The sequence below is a fragment of the Sceloporus occidentalis genome, unplaced genomic scaffold (genome assembly GCF_023333645.1).
Source record: "Sceloporus occidentalis isolate IW3139 unplaced genomic scaffold, rSceOcc1.0.p SCAF_2, whole genome shotgun sequence".
NCBI classification, from domain to species: Eukaryota; Metazoa; Chordata; class Lepidosauria; order Squamata; family Phrynosomatidae; genus Sceloporus; species Sceloporus occidentalis.
This window is the reverse complement of record NW_028316982.1, coordinates 93420918-93444972: the sequence shown is the minus strand read 5'-3', so window position 1 is coordinate 93444972 and position 24055 is coordinate 93420918. Positions and strand designations below refer to the sequence as shown.

At 40.9% G+C, this 24055-nt stretch overlaps 1 protein-coding gene across 1 annotated transcript; it reads right to left on the bottom strand.

Moving 5' to 3' along the window:
• LOC149318709 (actin, aortic smooth muscle) lies at positions 1-19689 on the bottom strand. The gene is made up of 9 exons (XM_089510333.1): positions 19653-19689; positions 15206-15377; positions 13883-14011; positions 12031-12141; positions 9607-9691; positions 9353-9514; positions 4658-4849; positions 1936-2117; positions 1-397 (listed from the first exon to the last, which is right to left on the bottom strand). The coding sequence occupies exons 2-9, from the start codon at positions 15332-15334 to the stop codon at positions 254-256; spliced, it is 1134 nt and encodes a 377-aa protein (XP_089366459.1). The 5' UTR covers positions 15335-15377; positions 19653-19689; the 3' UTR covers positions 1-253.
• Positions 19690-24055: the final 4366 nt, after the last annotated feature.

The following is a 24055-nucleotide window of genomic DNA, read 5'->3' as shown; positions in this document are numbered from 1 at the left end:
TCAGAGTAAGAAAAACTGAAGGTGTTTTATTAATAAAAATTATAAGCACCTAAATGATAACATGTTTACAGTTTGCCTCACACAACCCCAGCCTCCCCAAAATGACACATAAATCTAACTTAAAAATATAGCCAGAGACATTGTTATGAAGGTATTTGGAATGGAGTTAGAAGAATGTTGTTGTTCCTGAATACATTCACAGTAATGTGCTCAGACAGAGAAGAAAAAAGAGACAGAGTGAAAGGGAAGCAACTTAGAAGCATTTGCGATGAACAATGGATGGGCCAGCCTCATCGTATTCCTGTTTGCTGATCCACATCTGCTGGAAGGTGGAGAGGGAGGCAAGGATAGAGCCCCCAATCCAAACAGAGTACTTGCGCTCAGGAGGAGCAATAATCTGCAGAAAACAAGAAAAGGAAAGCTCCACTGAACAAGGATGCTATGGACTGCATCAAGAATTTTCATTTGTTGAAATGCTATACACTATTTCTATGACAAAAAATTAAAGGATTTGTATATGAACCAGAGCTTTAAAAGTTACTTGTTTGGACTGCAACTCCCATAACTCCCCAGCCAACATGATTAGTGAATGTGGGATTTGTAGCCCTCCACCAGCTCTGATCTTCACATATATCTGTGTGTATCTGACAGGTGTAACTAATTCTGCAGTCTCCTTCACATGTGACTAACTGTGAACTTAGGCAGTCTGCATATCTAAAGAATTTTGCTTATGTAACTGTTTTTGACACAAAAAAGTCAACACTTGGTTTCTTTCACCTGGAGCAGTTCAGAATTCATTAAAAAAAGTATTCTTACATGGCATGATTTACATTTGTACCTTGTTTTTTAAAGCAGCTCAGTTTTTGAGAGATTTCCTGCAAAAACATGTGGAGAAAAGTCGCCAAAGTATTTTTAACCATGCTAAGTGAATGAAACTGATTGCCCTTTCTTTCAAATAGCCCCCTAAACATTCAAATAGCCCCTAAAGTTACTCTACTAGTTACAGCCCCCACAGCATGCCATTTTTCTTCCCCCAGTTCCTAGTTTTTCCTAGTGGGAATTCAGGTTAGGGATATACATTTATTTAATTTGCAAGGGAAAAAATATGAAAGAGCTATTCTGATAATTCTGATTTAATGAAAACAAACAAAAATAAAATTATTTTCCTCATTATTAAAGGAAAGGCTTACTTTAATTTTTATTCTTTACATTGTATTCTGTCATGGAGGAGGCAAGATAAGTTACACTTCTAAAAATGGTTAATAGAACTGGAACGGGGAAAGCACACCAATGGCAGGGACTTTCCACAGGCGTTGATCCCCACCAATCATTTTAATTAATTAATTAATTTGTTTTATTTATATACCGCTATTCCAAAGATCATAGCGGTGAACAGCAAGTAAGGTAATTAGCAAGTAAGCTAATTTGCCCCCAACAGTCTGGGTATTCATTTTAGCGACCTCGGAAGGATGCAAGCCTGAGTCGAGCTTGGGCCCTTTTGCTGGTCTTGAACTCACAACCTTGTGGTTTTGAGTGAATGGCTGCAGTACAGGCATTTAACCACTGCGCCACCAGGGCTCCATAAGTGGGATCTGAAATACAAACCCAAACCCAAATAGCTAAACTGGAATGAAAGCTTCCACGTATTCAGAAAGTAAATGTCCTTCTCTGGAATCCATGGGATGGAGCCAGGGCAATTGAAATGCTATCAAACTGCTACAATTTTGTAGTGTGGATATACCCTTAATTTGGGAGACCAATTATTTGTTCTGGGTGCTTTAGGCTTTTCTACCAAGGAATTTTTCGCAAGAGTTTCTTTTTTCATAGCACTAAAACAACACAACTACCTAGTCACCTTAAAATATGGCATCATATACTGTATACAATTGGTTTTCTTTATTGTTATAAACTAGAAAATGGTCAGTAATGCAATACCTTGATTTTCATTGTGCTGGGTGCCAGGGCAGTGATCTCTTTTTGCATACGATCTGCAATACCTGGATACATTGTGGTTCCACCAGATAGAACATTGTTTGCATAGAGGTCCTTTCTGATATCAATGTCACACTTCATGATGCTGTTATAGGTGGTTTCATGAATGCCAGCAGATTCCATGCCTGTAAGGTTTCAATAAATATCAAAAAATTGTTAAATATTAAGAATAGTTCCTATTTCCTTTTTAACCGATGTCCCCCTAAACTGTATTGTACAGTCACCCCTCCTTTCTCACGGACTTGAGGTCCATGGTCTTGAATATTCACGGAGGGGTGACTTACATTATTTTCAGTAGGGCTCACCCCCGCAGTGCAACCCCTATGCACGCTCATGAGCATGCGCCCCATTCAAGTCTATGGGGCTTGAATATAGGTGAATCTCCAATTTGACAGGTGAGGGTGGCCCGGAATGGATCCCCCACGAAAACGGAGTGCCGATTGTAATCAATTGTTAAAAATCAGGCAATTATGATAGATGTAACACAACATACAGTGGAACCTTATTATACGCGGGGGATCCATTCCGGATCCCTCCGCGTGTAAAAAAATCCGCCTATGCTCGAGCCCCATTGTTTCCAATGGGGCTCGTGCGCGGTGGTGCGGCGGCGCGCAAGGCGCAACGGGTGCACACACCCATTCAATTGAATGGAACGCGCCGCCCCTTCCGCCCCACGTGCGCCTATAAAAAGACCGCATATGCGGAGGCGCCACTGTAATCAGAGAAAATATTGTGCCAAATATATTTTTAAAAAATGCATACATCCAACAAAATAAAAATAATGAAGTGTCAATATTCAACTAATCTCAAAAGACTAGATGAATAATTTTAAAAGAGCCAATGTACAGCAATTTAAGCACTTATCAGGAGCCTTTTAATACTAGAAAATATCAGCACTTTGATGTTGTGTGCCATCAAGTCCTTTTGGACTTATGGTGACCCTAAGGAGAACCTGTCATGGGGTTTTCTTGGCAAGATTTGTTCAGAGGAGGTTTGCTGTGGCCTTCCCCTGAGGCTGAGAGCATGGGACTTGCCCAAGGTCACCCAGTGGGTTTCATAGCCAAATGGGGAATCGAACTCTGGCTTCCAGTCCAATAACCAAACCTCCAGGGACGTAGCCAAAGGGGGGGGTTCTTGGGGTCCGGACCCCCCCTTCCATTAGAAAAAATGAATGGTGTGTGCTGCTGCGCCGCCACACCCAAGCCCCATTATAATGGTGGCACTTAGTCTGGACCCCCCCCCCTTCCTAAAATCCTAGCTACGTCCCTGAAACCACTATGCCACGCTGGCTCTAAGTAATAGCACTATGGTTCAATTTTAACTACCATGGCAATGTCCTATGGAATCCTGGGAGTCACAGTTTAAGGAGAGGCATTTAGAATTCTCATCCAGAGAGTGATGGTGCCTTACCAAACTACAAATCCCAGGATTCCCTAGCCAAGGCAGTTGAAGTTGAATCATAGCACAATCATTGTGTGGTGTGGAAGGGCTCCAAAAGTGTCATTCCAAAGCCTGGGTGTCACCAGTGAGAAAGTCCTGAATTGACCACCACCCTTTCTTCTGAGGATGGAGACACCTCAGAGATCTCTTAAGACATGAGCACAATGCTAGAAGGAACACTAGTCAAATAGCCTTAAGGTAAAGAGGAATTATTATTTGAAGTTCAGCTCGCTTGCATGTGTTTAATTCCGCATCCTTCCAAAGAAGCACCAGGCAATGTACAACATGTATGCATGTAAGTAATTTATACAGAATTAAAGACATCAGTCTTTCAGTCAAAACCATAACACAGTGCACTGTAAGGTGACTGTATGTATTGTAGGAAATACCTTGCAGCAAATTAAATTCAGCTAGCACTGCTAGTTGTGTTTTTTAAAGCAGTGTGCATTTGGAAAGGAATGACTATGATGAAAGAAGACAAGAAGTGCCTTAACTTTTTTAAGCACAGCTTCCAGGAGGCTAAGAATTCCTTATATGGTTATTGAAACTGTCTTTGAAAAAATCACAAATCCAATTTGAGCTCAGCTTCTCAAAACATACCCTCTAATCCATAGGTATGCAACTCCTTCGACCATTTGCCTGGCAGAGTAAACTGCCACACCCACGTTTGATTTTTCTTTTTTACTTACAACAACATTCATTCCCCCTAAGGCAGCAAGTGTACTTCAGTATCGCTAAGTTCTTATTTGTGTTATATTTGTACAAATGTTGAGCAGCCAAGAATGTTTGTTGACTTGTGGCTGCCCTGTGATAGTTACACCTGGTGACAAGTCCACATTTCTGTCCCATAACTTGTGAGATGGGGTATATTACTTTGAATGTGTAAGAAATCAGCAAGTGAAGAGAATCAAGGACTAGTTGTCCAAGGGTCATTTATTCTATCAGTCTAATGCAGAGATGGGCAGATGATGTATCTCCTGATGTGTTGAATTCCAACTCCAATAATCCCTGAACTCTGGCCATGGTGGCAGGAGTTGTTGGGAACTGAAATTAAAAATATCTGGGGCATCATTAGTTCCTTGCTACTACTATAGAGCAAGGGCTAGCTAGGCATTGCTATGTGTATACCGGCAGCCAAATTTGGTGCCGAGAAAAAGTTATTGGCTAGGAGATATACTAAAGTTATATTAAAGTTACTGACTAAGAGATATATTATATATCTTACCAATGAAAGAGGGTTGGAAGAGAGTCTCTGGACAACGGAAACGCTCATTCCCTATTGTGATGACCTGACCATCAGGCAGCTCATAGCTTTTTTCTAGAGACGACGAAGAAGCAGCTGTAGCCATCTCATTTTCAAAGTCCAGGGCAACGTAGCAGAGTTTCTCCTTGATGTCACGAACAATTTCACGCTCAGCTGTACATGGGATTGAGAAGAAAAATCAGTTCATGGTCCTCACAATCATAAAAATTCTTTCTTGGTGTTTTTTGTTTGTTTGCTTATCTATAATTCAACATAGTAGACTACATTATTTAAATTTATTGTCTGAAGTAGTTAAATATGTATGATTGCTAAACAGTTTTTTTATGTTTAAAGACAGTAATGTCTAGAGTTGTGGGTTTTTTAATGCCATTCTAACTGTGTGACAAGAAAATCTGAACATAAAAAATATTTGTGACTTTTCCTTTATTCAGAGACATAGCCATGTTAGTTTGGAAAATCAATAGGCAAAGGGATCTTGCAGCACCTTTGAGACTAACTGAAAGACAGAGGTTGGTAACATGAGCTTTCATAGACTGGAGCCTACTTCCTCAGATGCATTTGGTGAAGTGGAAACCCCAGGGACAGATGTTGCTTACTCTTGTTACATCTGCACAATTTCAAAGGTTGTATATTTAGCTGTTAGATATTTTCTAATATCTGATATCTAAAATTAGATATTTATAATTATAAATAGATAATATTAGATATTTAGACATTACTTATTAATATTCAATATTAATATATCATTATAATAATATATTTCTGCAGAGCTATGAACAGGGATGGCTATTTTTTTTGGATATGTGTCTGTTTCTGCCATTTCCTGGACCTTGAAGGGTCACACTTGCGCTCCAGTCTTCCCAGTGCCTCCCACTGGGGGAAAAATCCTCTCCAATGGCAAATAATGTCCTCAAAACCCTTGAGAGAGATTAATTTGGAATTTTATTTTTTGTCTTACTTTTGCTGTTACCTGCCATCAAAACTGACTTATGGCAACCCTATGAATGAGAGATCTCCAAGACAGCTGGTCTCGGAACTGTTGTTGGAGTCCCCTAGACTTTTAGTCTTGGGGGACCTCAACATCCCTTTCGAGACCAGTCGTGATCCAACTGGTGCGGCTCGGGAGTTCATGGCTACCATGACAGCCATGGGCCTGTCCCAATTAGTCTCAGGACCTACGCATTCGGCTGGTAATACACTTGATGTTCTCTTCTGTACGGATATGGAGACGCTGTGGGCAGAGGTTTCTAATGTCTCTCCCTTGTCATGGACGGACCATTTCCTGGTCGAGGCTAATATCAAGGCTTCTACCCAGATCCCTCCTGGGGGTGGCGGACCTATTCGGATGGTCCACCCTCGAAGGCTGATGGAACCCAAAAGGTTCCAAGAAGCCCTAGAGGGGCTTATGGTTGGAACTGACGGTGATTCTGTTGATGCCCTAACTAACATCTGGGATATTGATCTCTCCAGGGCTATATACAGTATCGCCCCCAAGCGTCCTCTCAGACCTGCTTCCAAAAAACGGCCTTGGTATACGGAAGATCTTCGGGCCAGGAAGCGGGTTTTGCGACAACTAGAGCGCAAATGGCGGAAACATCTGACCTTAGCCGACAAGACACTCTCTTTTGAAGGACTATGGAGTGGCGATAATCGCAGCAAAGAACTCTTTCTTTTCTGCGCGTATCGCGTCCGCAGAGTCGCGTCCGGCAGAGCTGTTCAGGGTAGTGAGGGAGCTTACTCAACTCCCTCCTCCCCTGAACCCTATTTTGGAACCATCGAAAGCCTGCTGTGACGAGTTTAACAACTTCTTTACGGATAAAATCTCTCGGATAAGGGTTGATCTTGACTCCATTATTAGTTCAGAATCTAGAGTAGAGGTGTCCAGAGCCTCCGTGGACTTGATTAAACTGGATCACTTTGAGTCTGTCTGTACTGAGGTTGTGGACAAGATTCTTCGAAGTGTTAGGAAGACGACTTGCTCTCTCGATCCCTGTCCTTCATGGCTGACAGCTCAAGGGGGAACGGTTGTGACTAATATGTTGCACCGTATTATCAATACATCCTTCAGGGATGGGCAGTTTCCATCAACTTTGAAGACAGCCATTGTTAAACCTTTGTTGAAAAAGCCCTCCCTTGACCCCCTAATTCGGAACAAATATCGGCCTGTCTCGCTGCTGCCATTTTTAGGGAAGGTGATCGAGAGGGCAGTTGCCTTTCAGCTTCAAGGAATCTTGGATGAGACGGATTATCTGGACCCATTTCAAACCGGCTTCCGGGCGGGCTATGGAGTTGAGACTGCTATGGTCGCCTTAGTTGATGATCTCCATCTGGGTATGGACAGGGGGAGCGTGTCCCTGTTAGTGCTCTTGGACATTTCAGCGGCCTTCGATACCATCGACCATGGTATCCTTCTGGGTTGCCTGAGGGAATTGGGTATCGGGGGCTCTGCTTTGCAGTGGTTCCGTTCCTACCTCTTGGGCAGATTCCAGATGGTGAAGCTGGGGGACTGTCGCTCCGATAGGAAGGCCCTGACATCTGGGGTCCCTCAGGGAGCGATTTTGTCCCCTATGCTTTTTAACATTTACATGAAGCCGCTGGGAGAGATCATCCAGAGACACGGGGCGCGGTGTTATCAGTACGCTGATGACACCCAAATAGTTTTCTCTATGTCTCTGTCTGATGCAGTAACTAAGGATGGCATCTCTCCTCTTAATGCTTGCTTGGAGTCGGTAATGGGCTGGATGAGGGAAAACAGACTCAGCCTGAATCCAGAGAAAACGGAAGTACTGGTGATTGGCTCTCCTGGTCTGGGTAAGGAAATTTTTCCACCTGTCCTAAATGGGGTCACGCTTCCTGTGAAGGACTCTGTTCGCAGTTTGGGGGTGCTTCTGGACTCATCGCTTCACCTTACTGCTCAGGTGGATGCGGCGGTCAGGAGCACCTGTTATCAGCTTCGGCTGATATGCCAACTGCGACCCTTCCTTGGCCGGGGGGACCTTGAAACCGTTATACATGCTCTGGTAACCTCTCGATTAGATTTCTGTAATGCGCTTTACATGGGGCAACCCTTGTATCAAACCCGGAAGCTTCAATTAGTGCAGAATATGGCTGCTCGGCTGGTTACTGGATGTTCCAGGGCCAACCATATAACATCAGTCCTAAAAGATCTCCATTGGCTGCCTATTCGCTTCCGGGCCGAATACAAGGTGTTGGTTATCACCTATAAAGCCCTAAATGGCTTGGGCCCAGGGTACTTGGAGGACCGCCTCTCCCCATACAATCCGCCCCTCACTCTCAGGTCGGGTGAAAGACATCTTTTAAGAGTTCCAGACGCTCGATATGTATCAGCTCAGAGGGCTTTCTCTATTTCAGCCCCTCAGCTCTGGAACTCCCTCCCCAATGAGCTCCGTACTTCCACCTCCCTCGATGCTTTCAAGAAGAACTTGAAGACTTTTTTGTTCCGCCAGGCTTTCCCCCGTGAGCCTTGTGGTCATTCTTTTCCCTGTGGCAATGTTTTTGTGTATTCCATTCTACACAGCCACTTGTATAGGGTGTTGTTAGGGTTTTTTTTTTTTTGGTTTTTTTTAAATTGTTCTTAATTATTAACTTTGTATTATTTCATGCTAATGTTTCAATTGTCTTACTCTTTGATGTAAACCGCTGTGATCGCTGGAATAGCGGTATAGAAATAAAATTTTATTATTATTATTGTTATCTTGTCATCATCAGCCCTGCTCAGGAATTTCAGACCCAGGGCTGTGGCATCCTTTATTTACTCTATCCATCTGTACTAAGGTACTCTTTTCCTCCTGCCTTCTAACTTACTAACCATTATTGTATTTTCTAGTGAGTCAGGTCTTCTCATCATATGTCTAAAATATGAGGGTCTCAGTTTAGACATCCTGGCATCTAGGGAGAGTTCAGGTTTGATTTGCTCTAGGACCCAGTCATTTGTCTTTTTAGCAGACCACAGTATCTGTGAAACTCTCTTCTAGCACCACATTTCAAATGAGTTGATTTTCTTCCTATCAGCTTTCTTCACTATCCAGCTTTCACAACTATATAAAGCTCTTGGAAGTACAATGGCCTGGGCAATCCTAACTTTAGTATTCAATGATATATCTTTACACTTCAAGATCTTATCTAGTTCCTTCATAGCTGCCCTTCCAAGTCTTAGGTCTTCTTCTGATTTATTGGCTACAGTCTTAATTCTGATTAATGACTGAACTAAGGTATGGAAAATCTTGAACTGCTTCAATATTTCAAAAGTACATGATATTCTTATTCCATTTTGCATGTTCCAGAATTTAAGGAGGAACAGAATGTTTTTATGCTGCTTTATTGGAAAATCAGATTTATCTTCTGAATGACTTCCTTATTCAGATCCACATGCTGGGGTTGGGATCCACAAATAGCACAGAATATTGTTTACTGGGATCTCTAGTATAATGCATAAGCCCAGTAATTTAGGACATTCTCAAGAGAATTGTTGATCCCTCATTGGAAGTCTGAAGAACTCCTTCAAAGTTGATTATTTGGAAATACTTGGTCTGATATATGAACTAGAGCAATACAGCAGTGGCATGTTTACACAGTCTCTAGGCATGTATTATATGGAGAAATACAACATATTGAGGACATATGTAAGTCCCTTACCAGTTGTAACAAACGAGTAGCCACGTTCTGTCAGGATTTTCATGAGGTAGTCAGTAAGGTCACGGCCAGCCAGGTCCAAGCGCATGATGGCATGAGGCAAGGCATAGCCTTCATAGATTGGTACATTGTGGGTGACACCATCCCCAGAGTCAAGCACAATACCTTGGGAGAACATGAAACAGGTAGCATTTGTCCAACTGTCAACCTAATCCGCTTCATTTTCAGAACTCTCACAACCAATATAACTTTCTTACCTGTTGTACGTCCAGATGCATAGAGGGACAGAACAGCTTGAATAGCAACATACATGGCTGGGACATTGAAAGTCTCAAACATAATCTGAAAGATAATTAAAAAGAAAAACAAGGGAAGTACTGTGTTAATTAATCTGTCTTATTGGTTACTTCATGTGACAGACAAACTACTGGCAATTTAATACTAGGTACATTTAATTATTATCAGCAAATAACCGCCATGCTAATCCTGTACTAGCAAACGTTTAACTTTCCAGATGCTTTGGACTTCAGTCCCAGAAATCTCAGCCGATGTGACCAATGGCAGGAGTTTATAGTTGTAGTTCAAAACTTATGGTAGGCCAAATGTTTCCCATATATTCAAAACATGCAAATGCAATGGGTTATGAGTAGTCCAATCTTCATATCAATAGAATTCCTAACGAAACATGTCAGTGCATTAGGAGGGCATCTTGTACAATGTGATAATATTTTTCCTGAGTAAAATAAATGCCTACTTTATTGTTGTTATGTGCGTTCAAGTCAACTCTGACTTATGCTAATCCCACCATACGGTTTTCTTCACAGTATTGATTCAGAGGAGGTTTTCCAATTCTTCCTCTAAAACTCAAAGAGTGTGACTTCCCCAAGACCAACCAGTGGGTTTCCATCCATTGAGCAGGGATTCAGACCCTAATCTCCTGGAGTCCTATTCCAACATGCAAAACACCACACTGGCTCTAGTTACACTACAAATGTATTACTATCATTTCCTTTCCCTCAAGGAGCTACATTTCTCAGGAGTTCTCTGGGAATCATGCTTCAAGCCCCTGAGAGAAAATGAAGGGAAAAGGTATACTTTCTGTTGTTGTTGTTTATATCCCACCTTTCTCCCAATAATGGGACTCAAGGTGGCTAACAATGTATTTAAAACAATACAAATTAAAAATAATACAAAAGTATTAATAAAAGTACAGTCCACCCACATCATATGCGGGCATGCTATTATACATGGCTTTCAGCTTACAATGAAAGCCGCACAATGAAAGTGTGTGTGCCGCGCTGCAGGCATACGTGGTATTTGCCTTACGCGGGGGGATCTGGAATGGATCCCCTGCATTAGGCAAGGGCACACTGTATGAATATAAGATTTAAAAGCAAACAATTTATAAAATTTGCACATTAAACATTAAAATATTAAAATTCATTTTAAAAACTATATAATGCCTTAAAACCAGCATGACACAGCATTAAAAGTTCACTCTAGTCAGTTTATGAAAGTTTGATGGCATGTTTTGATGTGTCAACAGAAGAAGCTCAAGAATGGGACCATCCTGGCCTCTCTAGGGAAGGCGTTCCAAAGTCTGGAAAAGGCCACTGAGAAGGCCCTCTCCCTTGTTCCCATCAAATGCACCTGAGAAGGTAGAGGGGCAGAGAGAAGGGCTTTTCCAGATGATTCTTTCCTCTTGCACTCCATTCACTTCCCAAATTCCCCAAATGTTTCTGATATCACTGTGTCACTTGAGTAAAATGGCATGAGATCAGCCTATTAGTCTCATTCAAGTTGCAGAGCTGAGGTTTAGGTGTGCACACTGCAGTCTATTATCTGCTGTATTTTATTCATTTCCATGCCTCACCATTCTTGGAATAGTTCGCACATGTGCAGAAAGGGAGCCCTAGTTGTGGAACTACTCCAGGACTCTCAGACAACATAATCCAGTCTTGCCTTGTCCCCACATATTGAACAGTATTTAAGAGAGCATCCAACCTTTTAAGGTTTTCCATGAGACAAAAATAGATGAATTTCCTTATATTAGTATGTAGAGAGATCATGTAGTACCAGATGAGGATAATTTAGGAAAGCGAAGAGAAAGTTATGTTTTGGCCAGTGGAATAGTAGGGATGGCTTGAGGGAGATGACAAAGGGTTTGCAGAGAAGGGTAGGAGAAAGTGGGGATTCTCTGAACTGGAAAAGAGTTTGAGGGCATTAAAAACAGAAACTTGTTTATTGATAGAGGTGGGCTTTTGTGAGTTTCCCAAGTCTGTATCCAAGCAAGGCATGGGAGAAATTCTCTAGTCAACAAACTTTAGCAATTACATTATTTTTTTAAAAAAATGATATTGATGGAGTGCTAACTTATTGCTGCTGCTACATAAATAAGGTCTAATCATTTTAAAATTCCCAAATCTAGGATGAAGTTAGGTACATCTGTGATAAAACAGCAGCTTTATTTCATGCGGTTGTGTAACTTCATTCAATCTATTTGATACGGTTACAAAACAGCAACAGGAGAAAGTAGTACTTTTGGAACTACAAGACGTCATGTTTCACATCAAGGATAACACGAGTACAAAATTCAAACCCAATAGGGATAAGAGGCTGGAACCAAGCAAACCTGAATATATCCCCCATCAAAAACTGAAGAACTGGAGGTGTTATTTTACCTGTGTCATTTTTTCTCGGTTAGCTTTGGGATTCAAGGGTGCCTCCGTAAGCAGAGTTGGATGCTCTTCAGGAGCAACACGTAGCTCATTGTAGAAAGAATGATGCCAAATCTGTAGCAAAGATCAAACAGAACTGTCTGGGTTATGCTGAACACTACTACAGCTAAAATAAAAATGCTACACAGTTGTACCTTAACAACGCTTCAAAAGCTGCAGTAAGTACAAAACATTTAAAAACACTAGAAATAGACAATATTTTATATATAGGTGAACAGCATATATTTTAAGTAATTGGGCCTAATTTACAGCTGAGATAGTGATCGCCTGGGACAGTGATTTAACATTATTCTTATTTGGAGAGCCATTTATATGAAATGGCCCTTATTTCAAAAATGGAAACCATGACATTGGCTGTCAACACACTGCAGGATTAATGCAGTTTGACACCTCTTTTAACTTCTATGGCTGTATTCTATGGAATCCGGGGATTTGTAGTTTGCTGTAGAGCCATGACAGTTAAAACGGTGTCAGGTTGCATGAATTCTGCAATACTGATGCAGCCAATGTTAGGAGGATATATATTTTTAACCCTGACCAATCTATTCCGATAACTAGTGTGACACTGCAGAAATTATCCAGTTTGCGGGTGCTTTAACTGCCCAGGCTCAATGCTAGGGAATTCAGGGAACTATAGTTTTGTGAAGCAGTTATCCTTCTGTTTCAGAGAACATTGGTGGCACAATAAACTACAATTCTCAGGATTCCCTAGCACCGAGCCAGGGCAGTTAAAACACTGTCAAACTGGATTACTTCTACTGTGTGCTTTGGAGCTATGATGATAGATTTTTCAGGGTTATTATTTTTTCCTCTTTATAAATTTTGGTGTTTTACCTAGGAAAAGACAATGCAAATGTTACTATGTGAGGATTTTACACCTTCTGAAATTAATACGTGCAGCAGGTTAGACACGAGAAAGATATGTCCCTCTGCTACTACAATGTAACTTCCATCAGCTCTAGCCAACATAACCAACGGGAGCTGCAGTTCAACAAAGTCTGAAGAGCAACACTTTCCTCATATTTGCCTTAGAGAGTATAGGGCAACAGTGGGCTGCAGTGGCAACTACTGGTTTCCATGTCAGTGGGGTGATGAATATGCTAACTTTAAAGGAACAATCCAAGGTGCTGAACTCTGTCCCTGAAGTAGATTCAGTACTTCTCAGGTGGCAACAATGGATTCTGGAGGTATAGTATTGTAAAGTAACTTGGATGATCAAACTGTTTGCGCTCTCTCTCTCTCTCTCTCTCTCTCTCTCACACACACACACACACACCATCCTTTTAAACTACAGAGATACAAGAGTGCAGGCTGAGACTCCCTTATCAGAAAGGATTGGGACCAGAAGTGTTTTGGATTTTATTGGATTTTGAAATATTTGCATATATGTAGTGAGCTATCTTGGAGAGGGGACTAAATATAAAATATAAACGACTATAAATTCATTTATGTTTTGTATATACATTATACACATAGACCGAAGTAATTATAAACACAATATTCACAATAGTTTTATGTATGACAGAAGGTTTGTGTACACTGAACCATTAGAAAGAAAAAGTGTCACTATCTCAGCCACTCACAGAGTCATTTTTGGATTTTGGAGTATTGTACTTTGAGTCTCCAAAGAATGAAGATATTGCTGCAACAATTGATGAAACAACAAAAACTTCTGACTGCACTGAAGAAAGTAAAATGATTTTTGCTTTCTATTGCAAAAAGGATGGTTAAAATGTCAGGCCATTTTTGCCCATTAATTTCTATACCAAATCATTCATATTTGTAGTTTAAATACCTTCTCCATGTCATCCCAGTTGGTGATGATTCCATGTTCAATGGGGTATTTCAGTGTCAGGATCCCTCTCTTGCTTTGAGCTTCATCGCCTACATAGCTGTCTTTCTGACCCATGCCTACCATCACTCCCTAAAAAGTTAAGAGAGAAAGATAACTACCTCAGACTCATAAGCAAGCAATGTCAAAACAACAACAACAACCACCAGAAGATGACACATAGCTCAGTGTCATTATAAGTAAAAAGCTGTATAAACGTTTGCTCTAAATCATAACTATAACAAGCATGATAGAAAATTCACCAACATGATATTAATATATGAAGCTGCACTACCCTGAATGAGATCATTCATCCATTTAAACCTGTATTTCATACACAGATTGGTGTTTTCTCTGTAGAATCCTGTACCTAGACATGCTCAGATTATTTTACTATTTATTTATTTATATCCCACCTTCTTCCTGGTATAGGGACTCTAGGTGGCTCAGAGACTAGATCTAGGACGTTCAGCATTCAAATGCCACTGAAACATGACTCCTTCCTATCAAACGTAGATTATTTATCTTTATTTTAAGCAACAGTCAACCTGCACAAAAGCTGCCACTGTGTGGCGATAAAGTGAACATATTGTCCAAATTCACTACTTCAGAGCAAATCACACTGAATAGTGACTCCAGGTTTAAGTAAGTGTCATTGATTTCAATTGAATTTAGTTCCAACCAAATATGCTTAGAAGTGCAGTCAGTAAGAAAAGTTTCAATGTTTTTGAGACTTTTCAAACACTTAGATTACAAATCAAAAAAGGTGCCTGTTCCTGACTTGTGATCAAAAATCTCTCCTAAGAGCTTCCAGTTTATAAGTCTCAGCAGATTCAAGGTTTTCTTAGACTTTGGAATTTTATGTCATTCCCATTTCAAGTAAGGACTACAATGTATTTTATCAGGTTTGCCATTATAATTAATTTTCTGAATTTTCCAGTCTCCTATGAAAGGTAACTAACTTCCAAGTTTATTGGAAATGAAGAAGACCAGATATACTGCATGATGAGCTGCATTCATCTAAAATAAATACTATATGATGTGTGACTCTGGCGACATAGCCAGGATTTTGGGAAGGGGAGGTCCAGACTAAGTTCCACCATTATAATGGGGCTTGGGTGCAGTGGTGGAGCGGGGCACACCATTCATTGTATCTAACGGAAGGGGTGTCTGGACCCCCCTCCCCTTGGCTACGTCATACCTTCAAATCTTCTCCATACACTTAACTCTGATATGTCTTTTCATTATTAAAATGGGAGGGCTTCCAGAAGTGGACCAATAATTTACCTGGTGCCTGGGACGTCCCACGATGGAAGGAAAAACAGCTCTTGGAGCATCGTCCCCAGCAAAGCCTGCTTTGCAAAGCCCTGAGCCATTATCACAAACCAATGCAGTGCTATCCTCTTCCTCGCACATCTTCTATAGCAACTTTCTCAGACCTTTCACACGAGTAACAGTCCTATCAAGACAACAAAGATGACCTGATGCAATACAATATAACATTATCATTGTCAGAAAATGAAGCAAAACTGGGGGTTCTTGAATCTGGTTCAAGATGTTTTTCTGCCAAATGGTACCTTTCCCCCCAAATCCATAGTACCATATAATTTTGGCATACAAAACAGAAAATTTCACAAAACTTTTCCTCCACATTGGCAGTAAAATTACAATAACAACAAATTAAAACATGAATGATTTACTAACTTCTTGTGATATCCAAAATTGGATGCCTGACATGCCTGCCTCGTTCTGCCACATGGAAGGGCCCACATCAATGACACTGCTTGTTTGCAATGTGTATTATGTAGGGGGGCACACAGCATCATTTGCTCTCCACCTCAGGAATTCGATAATAGTTTGTTACATTATCATACCCACACAATAAGTATAGTGTTTATAATTAGACTCATATAGAATATGGTGTGGAAGTAATTTTTGTTTTTTGAGACAGTTTGTATAATTATCGGAATGGTAGACTTCAAAGATATAGTTGTGTTAGTCTGTAGAATCAGTATGCAGAGAGAACTTGTAGCACCTTTGAGACTAACTGAAATAAAAAAAGTTGGCATCTTGAGCTTTTATAGACTTAAATCTATGGAGGCTCATGCTGCCAACTTCTTTCAGTTAGTTTCACTAATGCTACAAGATCTCTCTACATAATGATCAGAGTAGTTGATCTTATACAGACAGCATAGTCCTCTTCCCATCACTCCCCACTTTGAAGGTATATTAAAGCACTGTCACAAAGGTTTGAAATCATAAATGTGCGCTTGCAGAGTGGATATGTTAGTTAAGGGCAAATATTAATTCCCACACAACTCCAAAAGAAGGCTGAAAAATCTTCCATTTTAATAGTAAATATGATTCTATTTCCACAGTAAAAAAATATGTGTATAGGATTTGGGCACTACTGTGGTGATCAGTTTATCACATATAAGATGCACCCTGCAAAATTAGGATTCTTAGATCTCAGAGCTTGGCCCCTCTTCTCCAGTTCTCCGAGTGAGAAATCTCAGGATGAGAATGCTGCCCTGAGGTGTGTATGTGCATGTGTTCCTTTATTTTGTAGACTTGATTGTACCAAAAAAAAAAAAAAAAATTGTCTGAATGGCAATGCATCTGTGATTGATCCTTAAGCTATAACATTTCATGACATTACCAGAGGCTGATCCCTGTGATGCCATCCTTCTATCATCAGCAGGACCAGCCCCTGTGCAACATCATAAGGAGTCATCCCTATGTCTCAGGTTTTGGCCCTAAAATCTCTGAGACTGGGATAGACCTGACCCTGAAATCCTATGCAAGATCCACATAGAATAAACATTATGCCTCACTTTAGCAACTAGAACATGGTAAACATAAAATTTAAACTTGGCCTAATTTGACCAACTGGGATGAGAACCAAAGAATCTACACCGACAGTTTTTGTTGAACTACTTTAAATCTGAGATGAAGCACCTCAAAACATGACGTCTGAACAACATCATCATGTGCCTTTGGATACTTTCTGTTGTTCACTGGCTGCTCACAGGGTCGATTTGGATGAGCATTAATCATAGTTCATCTGAAATTCTTGGAGCAAATTTATCTTAATTTAAAAATAATTATACTGAAGAAGAACAAAAAAGAAATGCTCAAGAGCCTACCTTTAATAGGGACAGGGGATATTTATATTTCAGCATTTATTCAAAAGCACAGAAACATTACCTAACGTGAGTGTCTCTAGCCTGTTTGGAACAAACCATTTCCTAATTAGGAAACAAAGTCTTTCAAAAGTCTGTTTTTGGAACAGAGCTGGAGCAGTCAAGTTTTTTCCCTTCAAACTCAAGTCAACTGAGCCAAAAAATCCTTAGAGGGAGAGGGGGAGGCAGGAATGTTGCATTTCTGCCTGTGCATGGTGGACTCTAAATGAAAGCCATATTTAGTAACTAGCAAATCTCAGAAATTCAGGAAAATCAGACCTTTAAGTCAAGTCCTCTAGTGGCAGCCAAGCAGTGATTTAAAGACCTTAGATGCTCCAGAGTGCTGGGATGATGATCTTGCAGTAGCTCATTTAACTCCAAGCTTGGCAATAAACCTGTAATGTGTATTTCTCCAAGGATGATTAAGGTAGGCAATAAACTGTTAATCATCTTGCTCCTGGATGTGACTACTAATGATCCCAGCGCACCAGTATTCCTCAGTATGTTAGAGCAAAATGAAATCTCATTCAAAATATATTGCTTGCAATCCAGAGCTTGGAAATTTTACTGTTTTGGGCCAACTCAGAACTTTGTGAGTTTGGGGTTTGTACTAAACCTCCCAGAATCCACCACCCACTACCACCATTGTGCACTGGGATTTGCAGCAATGAAAAATATGATCTGCAAAAGCAATTATTCCTTACTCAAATACTACTACTACTACTAATATTGCTAAGATTATTTCCCTCTTACTTAATTTTACTTATGTTTTGCACTTATATCCAAAGTTAGGGATTAATATTGTTGTTGTGTGCCTTCAAGTCATTCCTGACTTATGGTGACTCTCAGGCAAACCTATCATGCGGATTTCTTGGCAAGATTTGTTCAGATGAGGTTTGCCATTGCCTTCCCCTGAGGCTAAGAGAGTGTGACTTGCCCAAGGTCACCCAGTGGGTTTACATGGACAAGCTGGGAGTTGAAACCTGGGAATCCCGGTCATAGACCAACACTCAAGCCACTATGCCACACTACTTTATCCAATATTTCAGTTAGATCCAGGCACACAATGTATCAAAGCAAATCAAGCAAAAATCTACAGTCAAATACAAATAGAAATCCTCCCTCTTCTGCCCCCCCCCCAAAAAAAACACCACAATGAACATCAAGGAGTCCAAAACACCAAAAGTGTAGCAAAGATTTAATATCACTACCTTAAAAGGTGCTGATCTGAACTGACTTATTAAAAAGGGGATTTTTATAGCTTCCAGAAAAGTGATAAAATGAGCTGACTACATGATGCTTCTATGGCAGAGGGTTCTTCAAAAACAGTATCACAACTACGTATACAACCATCTAGTAACAAAGCATCCAAATATTACACTTGTGCTCGTCACTGACCCCATATACCTAGATTGATATGAGTTGGAAAAACACCTGCAACACCAGGCCTGTCCTAAAAGATCTCTAGCCTGAAGGCATAAATGTTTAGTGTTGGACAGATATTGACAGTGAGCCCATGCAGAAAAAGCAAATACCATAATAGACTTCCCACAATGGACAATAGCATTTTTACCCTGGAGAGAGGCAGCATCCACACTGCAGATATAATCCGCTTTGATACTACTTTAATTGTCATGGCTCAGGACTATGGAATTCTGGGAATTCTGGTGCCACAACAAACTCCAACTCCCAGAATTCCATAGCCTTGAGCCAGGGGCAGTCAAAGCGGTGACAAACTGGGTTATTTCTCCAGTGTGGATGCAGCCTTTATTGGCCCTGAACTAGTGACCTCTTTCAGACTTAGCAATACCAATAAGATTTTGAAATCTGTCAGAACCTTAAGAGACAAATAATTTGCAGAAAGCAATACTTAACAAATTCAGGTACAACCAAAGGTTACAGCATCAAAAGAGAAGATACACACAAGGAAAAATAAACTGAACTATAATAATTAAAGGGGTCTACTTCGCAAGCATGCTTTTTAATAGTGTTTCAAGAGCATCCGGAATAGTGAAATAACTATATCAACAGAAAGGTTGTACAATATCTTGACTGAGAGTGTCACAACCTATAAATATCATAGCTGCTTAATTTGCAATTTTAATATGAATTAAAAGAGCAAAGGTTAGGGAGAAACATATATATGCAGAAGAAAGCTAAAATTAACTTTCTGAAATCTCTTGGGTTTGTGCTTAAACTCTCCCACTAAAATACATGAGAATTAAAATATTTGTTTGGATCATGCCAAAGAACTAGATTCAACGTATGTTTAATCTGAAAGAAGTCCCCTGGTATTCAACAGGACTGACTTCCAAGTAAACCAACAGACCATTATTAGGCTGCAAAACTGCAGCCTAAAGGATGGTCTTCACACACTGTGGGAACAAACAGCACATGCCTTTTTAATGGGTGTAGATTAGACATTTACTCATTTATTATGGAGGGAGATTTCTCCGGCAGCAAGGCACTTGATCAAAACAGAAAAGCAACCATTCCTGTCTAAACAGAGCAGGCAAATCCTGCAATCTCTCCTTTGGTTCGCTGCCACTTACCCTCTCAGTGCTTTGCCTGGGGAGAGCTTGCTCTGGGACAGTGCACTGGGAAAGAAAGCATACTCCCATTTTATACTTCCTTGGGCTCTTCCCCTCCCACAAGCTTCCCAAAGAAGGAGCAAATCCAGGCCTCATTTCTGTATCTCTGTCAAACAGAACCATATAGGGGCTTCAACACAAAACTTTCTGATTTGGGTGGCCACCAGGCCCTGGGTCTCTTCCATGCTGCATTCCAATCTGGAGCACACTAGGCAGGAGGAGGCTTCAGCTGCCTATCAGATCAACAGCGTGAAATTTCAAGACAGGCAGAAAGACTAAATGCACACAAGTGACCCAGGGCTCCTGGCAAGGAACACAGCCTTCGGCAACATACCCCATGCTGTGCTTGCCTCCCGTACAGAGTTCTCAAGGAAGGAGGAGGGCAGGAGATGGGTGGTACCTACCCCTTGAGAGACACATACCGTATATGCTCAAGTATAGGTCGACCCTCTTGTATAAGCCGAGGGCAGATTTTAGAGCCAAAATTATGGATTTTGATATGACCCATAGATACATCAAGGGTAAAATGTAGGGGCATGTAATAAAGGCTCTAAAGGATGAAGCAAAGAACCTACTGTTAAAGAACCTGACACTTCTTTGGATGAATACTTCTTTGGATGAATCAAAAGATGAAACTTCTAAAGCATGAAGCAAAGAACTAATGTCAAAGAACTTACACGATTCCAGCAGGCATAACTGTTTATGCTCATACTAAAGGCTGGATGCTTGAGGGAACAGAGGGGGATCATTGGTTCCAGGACAGATTACTTTCACCCGAGGATGGTTCCTTTTTATATAAGAGTTAAAGTACAGCACTTACATTGCCCCATGGATAAGTCAACTCAGGTTTTTTGGGCCATTTTTTTACAAAAACGTTTAGACTTATTATACATGAGTAGAATCATAGAATCATAGAGTTGGAAGAGACCGCATGGGCCATTCAGTCCAACCCCCTGCCATGCAGGAAATCCAAATCAAAGCATCCCCAACAGACGGCCATCCAGCCTCTGCTTAAAGACCTCCAAGGAAGGAGACTCCACTACACTCCGAGGGAGTGTGTTCCATTGTAGAACAGCCCTTACTGTCAGGAAGTTCTTCCTAATGTTGAGGTGGAATCTCTTTTCCTGTAGCTTGCATCCATTGTTCTGGGTCCTAGTCTCTGGAGCAGCAGAAAACAAGCTTGCTCCCTCCTCAATATAACATCCTTTCAAATATTTAAACAGGGCTATCATATCACCTCTTAACCTTCTCTTCTCCAGGCTAAACATCCCCAGCTCCCTGAGTCGTTCCTCATAGGGCAAGGTTTCCAGACCTTTCACCATTTTAGTCACCCTCCTCTGGACACACTCCAGTTTCTCAATGTCCTTTTTGAATTATGGCGCCCAGAACTGGACACAATATTCCAGGTGGGGCCTGACCAGAGCAGAATACAGTGGCACTATGACTTCTCTTGATCTAGACACTATACTTTTATTGAGTATATATAGTATCTCACTGCCTTCCCATCAGCTACATGGGGCCTAGCCTGAAAAGTGATAACAGTAAGAAAGATAAATGTCACATTCTGCATGTGGGGGTAGCAAAAAAAAAGTGTTTCAAAAGTGTGTATGCGCGCACCTTCAAATTGCCTGTCAATTCATAGTGACTCTATTAATTTCATAGGATTTTCTTAGACAGAGAATGTTCAAAAGTGGTTTCAACAGTTCCTTCCTGTGAAATATTGCCCACAGCACGTGGTATTTATTGGCAAATCCATCTCTAAGTATTCAGTGCCTAAGAAAAGTTCACATGCAATTCAAAGTGCACAGCCATTTCCACTGTGGCCACATCCGACCTCCATAGAGATATAGCCAGCTTATTAAGATGTTTACAGAGACCACATAGAACTCTCTCTTCCTGTCCCTGTCACTTACTGTTGTTGGGTTTTTTGCACAAAAAGACATCCTCACCCCAAGTGCTTGACTAGAGAGAGAAGGGGGAAATCCAGATGAGTCATTTCTTCCAGTAATCATCAAACTTGCCTGAGGCTTCTTGAAACCCATGAAGACAATAGCCATCTCAATCACCTACAACAGTGGTGGCAAACCTTTTCGAAACCAAGTGCCCAAACTGAGTGGCATTCCCTCACTGGGTGGCACCTGGGTGCCAGGAGTGGGGCTTCTACCTTCTGCCCAGGGACAGGACTTCTACCATCCAGGGGTGGGGCTTCCCCTTTCAGGTGGTACTTCCAGGGAAAAACCCAAGGCACACTTTCTCAGTCTCAGGCTAGCAATAGCAACCCTCCTCCCTGACGAAACCTGCCAAAAAAACTCCATGATCGTTTCACCTTAGGGTGGCCATAAGTTGGCACCACACACAAGTGTCACACTTTCTCAGCATCAGAAGAAGGCAATGGCAAACCTTCTCTGAAGAAACATAGAAGTTTATCACACAGGGGAAATCATTTTTAAGGCACACTGTAGTTATATCCTCAAAGTGTGCATTTTAGATTTTTTTATGTAAGACAAAGTTTGCATGACATACTTCTGTTTTTAATGTAAATTGAACATCTAACAAACATTGTTGATATCCTTGTTACAGAAAAAGGATCTGTGAAACTCACTTCCTAGAAGATTAATTGAAGCACGTAGACTGGGCTCTACAGGCTAATAGTTACTCCAGCTCAGACATCAGAAGGGCTGCCAGACGTAGAAAAACCCGTAAGGGTGAAGACAAACAACCACCCAAAGGGAAGGTATTTGTACCATACATCAAAGGAGTCACAGACAGAATAGGGAAACTGGTGAGGAAACACAACCTCCAAATGGGCTACAAACTCACCAAGAAAATCCATCAAATGCTGTATTCAGCGAAAGACAGGAAAAACTTCCTCACGGCTGCAAGAGTTTACCATATACCATGAAGCTGCGGACAAGTCTACACAGGGACCACCATATGCAGTGTTCAAACACAAATCAAAGAACACAAGAGAGACTACAGACTGGGCCAGCCAGAAAAATTAGCAGTAGCAGAACATGTTATAAACCATCCTGAGCATAAAATGCTATTTGAAAACACTGAAATTCTGAACCTTGCCAACAACTACGAGTTTAGAATGTACAAGGAAGCCACTGAAATCCACAAACACCTTGACAACTTCAACAGGAAAGGAGAAACCCTTAAAGTAAGCAAAGTTTGCCTACCAGTCCTGAAAAACACCAAAATCAAGACCCAGCAAATGCAAATGAAAACTAGCTGGGTTCAGGAGGTTTCCCAGCAGACAATGAACCATTAATTAAATAGATATCCTGAGGCCTTGCCATTCAACAACAGAACAACACAGAGATTAACACTTCCCCAACAGTATATATACCCCACTCTCTTCCATGCCAGAATTCTCAGAAGATGCCAGCCACATCTGCTGGCGAAACGGCAGGAATAAACTCTTCCAGAACATGGCCAAATGGGGGAGACACCTATGGACACTTGATGTGAAAGCCTTCTACTTCACATTATTACAAATAAACAACAAATGTTAACAAGTAATTAAACCTTATTAGAACAAATTTGTTGTCCTTGTTGTGTGCCTTCCAATCATTACTGACTTATGGCGACCCTAAGATGAACTTATCACAGGAGTTTCTGGGGTTGAGAGTGTGTGACTCTCCATCAACAGTATTGTTACTGTTAACTGATTACGGAGACGGCAAAGTTTACAAAGCCTCTGACAAACAAGCTTCTTTTTACAAACTCTTTTGAACTAGCCCAGTCACTTTTCTTTCTTGTCCTCTGTCTCACTGGAATTTTTTTTAGCAGCATTGGCATTGGGAGGATGATGAAAGAGAGCTGGAGAAACACAGATTTTTGATATGAGGTTGTAGCAGAGTTTCTGCAGTAAACAATAATGTTAAGGCTGGGAAAGAATGAGGTTCTTTCTTGATGATCCTACTGTAGCTATATGCACCTGCCTACAATAGGCAAGGTAAAAGACCTACTGCCTCCAGAATCCCTTGCTGAGCATGCATGATGAGAAAAAAAGAGAAATAGGGGAATTAGATAAGCCTGCCTTACCACCCCCCCACCCCCCCACCCCCCACCCCCCCGCATGTTAAAAGAAGAAGAAGTATAGGTCTTTCCACTCAAATGGAAATAATAAAGAAGTGGAGTCTTGTGAAAGAAATAAAATATCTCTGGGTACATTATGAAATAAGCTTTCAAGTGATCTGTAGAAGGTTCGGTGTTTTGGTTTGTTTTCTCATTTTTGTAAGGCTTACCTGGCCCGGTGGTTTAATTTTATATGTGTATATTGTTAGTTTGGGATTTTAAAAATCTGAAACATGTTTAAATGCTCTTCTTTTTTCTTGTGTAGGAATCTCTATCATTTC

What these genes read in the sequence shown, in the direction of transcription:
- LOC149318709 (XM_089510333.1), bottom strand. Translation starts at nt 15,334, where the DNA reads ATGTGCGAGGAAGAGGATAGCACTGCATTGGTTTGTGATAATGGCTCA. An exon ending in ACCGAGAAAAAATGACACAG is followed by an intron (nt 9,692 to 12,030) that starts GTAAAATAACAC and finishes ATTATCTTTCAG; the next exon opens with ATTATGTTTGAGACTTTCAA. An exon ending in CCAGCACAATGAAAATCAAG is followed by an intron (nt 398 to 1,935) that starts GTATTGCATTAC and finishes TGTTTTCTGCAG; the next exon opens with ATTATTGCTCCTCCTGAGCG.